We start from the raw sequence: 7,074 nt of genomic DNA, 5'->3' as shown, positions 1-7,074 counted from the left end.
TCGTCGCCTCTGCCGTCGCCGACGGCGGCGGCGCCGGCGGCGCCTGCGTTGGTTCTGCTGAACTCGGTGAAGCGGATGGAGAGCGCGGGAAAGAAGAAGTACGTGAAGCAAGTGACGGGGAGGCACAACGATACCGAGCTCCATCTGGCGGCGCAGCGCGGGGATCTGGCGGCCATGCATAAGATCCTGAGGGAGATCGATTCGCAGATGACTGGAGAGGCGGGAGATCGATTCGCAGATGACTGGAGAGGCGGGAGGGGAGGAGTTCGACGCCGAGGTGGCGGAGATCAGGGCGGCGATGGTTGGCGAGGTGAACGAGGTGGGGGAGACCGCGCTTCTCATAGCTTCGGAAAAAGGGTTTCTTGATGTGGTGATCGAGTTGCTCAGATATTCGAGCAAGGAAACCTTAGTGATGAAGAACAGGTCTGGATACGATGCGCTTCACGTTGCCGCCAGAGAAGGGCACTTAGGTGAGCCTGGCTTCGAGTTCGTCTTATCAATTTCATCTTCCTCAATCTCTTATGGGCGCCAAGCTCTGTTCTTTATCTGTTTTTATGGACAATGCTCTCTGTTCTTGCCGTGATTAATGGTATATGTATAACCCAGCAAGATTTAATTTTGAAGACGATAACAGCACTGAGCAATTCTTAAAACTTTTCACTTCTGGCTGAATATTGGATGGATTTAATTGTTCTCATGCTTTTATTTCTTTGCTCTGTCATATTTGTTGAATCTGAGTTTATAGTGTTCTTCCATAGCTAAAGATCTATGCTGACAACTTCAACACAGCAATTGTGCAGGCTCTTCTGGAGCACGATCCGACGCTCAGCAAATCCTTCGGTCCTGCTAACGTAACTCCGCTAATATCAGCAGCCACTAGAGGTCATACAGAAGTAGTGAAATTTCTGCTAGATCAAGACAACAGCTTGGTGGAGCTATCGAAAGCTAATGGAAAAAATGCCCTGCACTTCGCTGCTCGGCAAGGGCATGTAGAGATTGTAAAAGCTTTGATTGGGAAAGATCAACAGCTTGCAAGGAGGACGGATAAGAAAGGTCAAACTGCTTTGCATATGGCAGTGAAGGGCACTAATAGTGATGTTGTCAAGGCACTTGTGGATGCCGATCCGGCGACTGTTATGTTGCCGGATCGATCGGGGAATACGGCTTTGCATGTTGCGACAAGGAAAAAGAGATCAGAGGTAATTCTTCTTTTCCCTACTTTATGTTTGATTGTAAAACCAGAAATTGAAGATAAAATTTTATTTCTTCTATTTTTGATTCAATTCAAGGTGTATTTACATATAGGAGTCTCTCCTCCTTAGATAAGGAAACTAACTAAATAATTCAAAGAAATTCCTATTACATTCCAAGACTAATTAAGCAAGATAAAAATAAGGAGAATAATATCTTTAGAAAATGAAAGATAATAAATATTGTAATTTGAATTTTGAATTTTGAATTAGATCTTTCAACACTCCCCTCAAGTTGGCATGAAATATCTTTCAGAGCCAGTTTGCATACTAACCGTCGAACTGTTTTTTGTGAAGACCCTTTGTTAGAATATCCGCTGCTTGGTCGTTGGAGGGAACATACACCATGCAGATATCTCATCTGTCAATTTTTTCTTTGATGAAGTGTTTGTCTATCTCTACGTGCTTTGTTCTATCATGAAGGACAGGATTGTGGGCGATGGCGATGACAGACTTATTATCACAGGTACACCTTTATTGGTGGGGGAATATTAATTTTTAACTCATTGAGAAATCTTTTAATCCATAGAACTTCACATATCTCATGAGCCACCGATCTGAATTCAGCTTCAGCGCTGCTTCTTGTCACGACACTGTTTCTTGCTCCTCCAGGTTACTAAGTTCCCTCCTAGAAAAGTGCAGTACCCTGAGGTTGATCTTCTATCTGTAACACTTCCAGCCAAATCTACATATGTAAATGCTTCTACCTGTAAGTGCTCATTTTTGTTGAACAGTAGTCCTCTTCCGCGTGTTCCTTTCAGATACCTAAGGATCCGATAGACAGCCTCCAAGTGATGAGTATTTGAGGAATGCATAAACTGACTTACCATGCTAACAACCAATGTTATATCAGGACGAGTGTGTGACAAATAGATTTGTCTTCCCACTAGTATCTGATATTGTTTTTTATTGACACAATCTATTTTATTTGTTACTTGTAAACTTTTATTTGGTTCAATCGGAGTTTCTGCTGTTTTGCACCCAAACATTCCGGTTTCACCGAGTAAGTCGAGTACATACTTTCGCTGATTAATAAAGATCCCCTCCTTAGATCTGACAAACTCAATACCAAGAAAGTATTTTTTTTATCCCAGATTTTTAATCTCGAATTCTGTGGCCAATCTTTCTTTTAATTTCTCAATTTCCCTAGCATCATCTCCTGTAAGGATATACAGGAGATAATATCATATACATAGACAATGAGTATAGCGAGTTTAACCGTTTCTGAATGTTTGTAGAACATAGTATGATCAGCTTGACTCTGAGTGTATCCATATGTTGTAATCACCTGTCCAAACCTCTCAAACCAGGCGCGAGGAGATTGCTTGAGCCCATACAAGGATTTCTTTAATCTGCACACTTTGTCTTCTCCAAACTTCTTCTTAAATCCTGTTGAAAGATCCATGAATACCTCTTCCTCTAATTCATCGTTTAGAAAAGCGTTTTTGACGTCGAGCTGATGTAGGGGCCAATTACGGTTTGCTACTATGGACAATAAAACCCAAATATAATTGTTCTTGACTACCAGAGCGAATGTCTCATGATAGTCAATTCTATGAGTTTGAGTGAATCCTTTCGCTACTAATCTTGCTTTATATCTTTCGATACTCCCATCAGCTTTGACTTTAGTAGTGAAAACCCATTTACACCAAACAGTAGACTTGTTTCTTGGTAGAGTGACAATTTCCCAGGTCCCATTTTTCAAAAGAGCATCAATCTCTTCCTTTACTGCTCAATTTGAATTGAATTACTAAGAGCTTCATGTATTGTTCTAGGTTCAGACAAATTAGAAATTTTTGACAAAAAAACTTGATGTTTGTGTGAGATTTTTTTGTAGGATAGGTATTTCGAAATGAGATATTTGGTAGTACAAGAACGTATTCCTTTTCTAAAGGCTATAAGAAGATCCAGATTCATAATCTATAAATCTTGAGCTTCTGTTGGTGAAAAAATAAGATCAGGATCAGAAATTACCTGTGTTTCTTAAGGAATTCCATTCGGTTCTTCAGATTGGGAGGGAGCTAAAGATTCAGTTTGAACTTTTTTTCTTTTATGGAGCCTCTCTCTGGAATAAACAAGAGGTTCTGCTGTTGTATTGTGCGGTATTTCTCCCACTGTATTAGGGAAAAAATTTGCGTACGTCAAGGGGTACAATAATAGGGTACACGGGTGTTATATGGAAGTTATATGGGGGTTACAAGCGTGTTATAACTTCCTTGTAACTTTCGTGTAACTCAGCTGTAACCCGCGTTTTTATTTTATCCATTGAGATTACAAGGTTACAGCGGGGTTACAAGGGAGTTACACGGGAGGTACAACGGGTTATAACCACCTTGTAATCCCCGTATAAACCCCGTGTACCCTATTATGTACGCATCTCTCCGTACCTTTTGATGTACGCAAATTTTTTCCCTGTATTAGACAAGATACTTTCAGGTGTCTCTTGACTAGGGTTCTCCTTATTTTCAACAACTATTTCTGGTTCTTTGTTTTCACAGACCTCAGGTGTACTTGATGTTACAAAAATTTTTGATAATGGGTTAGAAACTTGTCAAAAATCTTCTCCTCCATCTATATTATACTCCCCCTGAAGTAGATTTTTGTGAAAGAAGGGAATTTTTTTCATGAAAGTCACATCCATACTACTGCAAATTTTTTTTTGTGACAGAATTAAAGCATTTGTAATCCTTTTTGTTTGAGACATATCCAAGAAAAAATGCATTTTTCAGATTTTGGATCCAATTTTGATCGGCAATTATTCGGAATATGAGTAAATCATGTGCATCCAAAGATTTTTAAAGGAATATTTGAAGACATTCGTAGACTTAAAAAATTATATTTCAGTTTGTTTAGAGGAGTTGTATATTATAAAACTCGAGTTGACATTCGGTTTATTAAATATGATGTTGTTAAAATAGTGTCCCCCCCATAAACCCCATAAATATTTTAAATATTTTGGAACATTCATTGAAAACATGATAGCCCGAACAACCTCAAGTAAATGTCTATTTTTTCTTTCAGTAATTTCATTTTGTTGTGGAGTGTCACAAGTAGATTGATGAATTATGTCTTTGTTTATTAAGAACTCCCCTAAACATTCATTAAAATATTCAATTTCATTGTCAGATCTAAGGATGCATATTTTAGTTTCAAATTGAGTTTCAATCATGTTGTAAAAATCTTTAAAATGTTTTTCAATTTCTAATTTTTTACTTATAAGATAAACTCAACATATTCTGGTGTGATCGTAATAAAAGTCACAAATCCCCTTTTCCTAGATAATGTTTTGACTTTTCAAGGTCCCCAAACATCACTATGGATTATGTAAAAAGGTTTTCAAGGAGAGTATGGTTTTGGAGAGAAATTGATGCGATGACTTTTTGCCAAATAACATGTTTCACATTGAAGTAAAGCACAATTAACACCCTTAAAAAAATTTGTAAATAAATGTTTTAAATAAGAAAAACTTGGATGACCTAGTCTAAGATGCAATTCCATTATTTTCTCTAATGCAGGGTTCGACCTCATAATGCTGTAAGCTTCAACCTTATTTTTACCAGGAACAGTTTCCTCAAAATAGTAAAGTCCTATCTTTTTAACTCTCCTAATCTTCATCCCCAACTTTTGGTCCTGAAAAACACAAGAGGATTAACAGAAAATTATACGGCAGTTAGAATCTTTTGAAAGTTTGCTGACAGATAGAAGATTGCATTTGAGTTTTGGAAAATGGAGTACAGATTTAAGACATATACTCTTGGACAGGTTAATGTTTCCTTTTCCAGCAACTGAAGAGAAAATACCGTCAGCAATACGAACATTTTCATGGCCAGAACATGGGATGTATGAATGAAATAGATAATGTAAATTAGTTATATGATCAGAAGCCCTCGAATCAATAATTCAAGGGTTTAGTTGTCTACCTGCATGTACCATTGAACAAGTTGGGGTACTAGTAGCCAAACTGGGGTTTAGCAGTTTCAGGAGTTTATCGATTTGCTCTTTGTTAAATGAGTTGGTTTGTTCGACAATATCATTAGCAGTAGGTGGATTGCGCTTGTTTCTTGGCTTCCAGTCTGCAGGTTTACCGTGGAGGTACCAGCAGGTTTCTTTAGTGTGTCGTGGCTTGCTGCAATGATCACACCATACCCGTGGTTTCTCCTCATTCTTCCGTGAATATGGAACAATCCGCTTGCTGATATGAGCCTCCGATTAGAATGCCGAAGTCTCGGGTACGCTGGTAGGAATGGATTTCTTTTTGAGCATCACTCTTCTTCGAGTTTCTTCGCGGCGAACTTCTGAGAAAGCCTCATGGATTGAAGGCATGATAAAAAAGAAGAGATGGTTCGGCTTTGCAAGTGGCGGAAGAAGTCCATGCAGCTCAGGAAGTAGGAATCAGAGATAGGCCGAAGGTTCGACGGGATCGCGACTCGCGGTAGAAGGATCGCGGCTTAGGATCGCGGCTTGCGGGATCGATCGGGGCTTGCAGGATCGCTGCTTGCGGAAGCGAGCAGTGGCTGCGCAGGGACGAAGACTAGGATTTTTTTTTTCAAAATTTTATCTCCCGCTCTGATACCATAAAACCAGAAATTGAAGAGAAAATTTTATTTTTTCTTTTTTTGATTCAATTCAAGGTGCATTTACATATAGGAGTCTCACCTCCTTAGATAAGTAAATTAACTAAATAAATTCAAAGAAATTCCTATTACATTCTAAGACTAATTCAGCAAGATAAAAATAAGGAAGGAGAATAATATCTATAGAAAAGGAAAGACAATAAATATTGTAATTTGAATTTTAAAATTTGAATTAGATCTTTCAACATATTGGTAGAACTTTTATTTTTGTTCTTTGTGGGATTTTAAAATGATTTAAATGATATTTTTGAAGTGGCTAGAACAATAAATTTGTTTTTTTTGACTTAGTTCCATGTGTTTTTTTTTCTTCTAAATTTGAAGTCTTTTGAGCAAATATTGAATCTTTGTAAATATATACCATTCTAAAAGGTTCAAAATGTGTTCTTTCTTTTTTTCACTTTATGTTTGATTGGTACACCAAAATTTGTCATTTTGATGTAGTCATACTTGATTGATCTCTGTTAACTTTCAATTTTCCTTCTAAATTCGTAGTTTTTGGAGCAAATATTGAATCTTTTGGAACCTCCCTGCAGATAGTGAGCATTCTGTTATCTCTCCCAGACATTCATGTCAACGCTCTCACAAGAGACCACAAAACCGCCTTCGACATTGCCGAATCTCTCCCCCTTTCCGAAGAATCAAAGGACATCAAAGACATACTCTCCCACTTCGGCGCCGTTCCCTCCAACGAGCTCAACCAGCCCCGCGACGAGCTGCGCAAAACCGTCACCGAAATCAAGCAGGACGTCCACACCCAGCTGGAGCAGACCCGGAAGACCAACAAGAACGTCAGCGGAATCGCCAAGGAGCTCCGAAAACTGCACCGAGAGGGCATCAACAACGCTACCAACTCCGTCACGGTGGTCGCCGTGCTCTTCGCCACGGTCGCATTCGCCTCCATCTTCACCGTGCCCGGCGGCGACTACAACAGCGGTATGGCAGTGACGGTGGGAACGAGCTCCTTCAAGATATTCTTCATATTCAACGCGATTGCTCTGTTCACGTCGCTGGCGGTTGTGGTGGTTCAGATAACGCTGGTGAGAGGGGAGACAAAGTCGGAGAGGAGGGTGGTGGAGGTGATCAATAAGCTGATGTGGCTTGCGTCGGTGTGCACGACGGTGGCGTTTATAGCGGCGGCGTATATAGTGGTGGGGAGGCGGGCGGTTTTGGGGGCGGTTTTTGTGGGCTTG

At 39.7% G+C, this 7,074-nt stretch overlaps 1 protein-coding gene across 1 annotated transcript in view; it reads left to right on the top strand.

The window, feature by feature from the left end:
• LOC110026480 (ankyrin repeat-containing protein ITN1-like) overlaps positions 1–7,074 on the top strand; it is an 8,041-nt gene that overhangs the window by 335 nt on the left and 632 nt on the right. The window contains exons 2-5 of the mRNA XM_020727432.1: positions 10–219; positions 251–470; positions 790–1,199; positions 6,418–7,074. Of these exons, the coding sequence (XP_020583091.1) occupies positions 10–219; positions 251–470; positions 790–1,199; positions 6,418–7,074 (1,497 nt within the window). The remainder of the gene's footprint in view (positions 1–9; positions 220–250; positions 471–789; positions 1,200–6,417) is intronic.

The sequence above is a fragment of the Phalaenopsis equestris genome, unplaced genomic scaffold (genome assembly GCF_001263595.1).
Source record: "Phalaenopsis equestris unplaced genomic scaffold, ASM126359v1 Scaffold000372, whole genome shotgun sequence".
NCBI lineage: Eukaryota > Viridiplantae > Streptophyta > Magnoliopsida > Asparagales > Orchidaceae > Phalaenopsis > Phalaenopsis equestris.
This window is presented reverse-complemented; position numbering and strand designations above follow the sequence as displayed.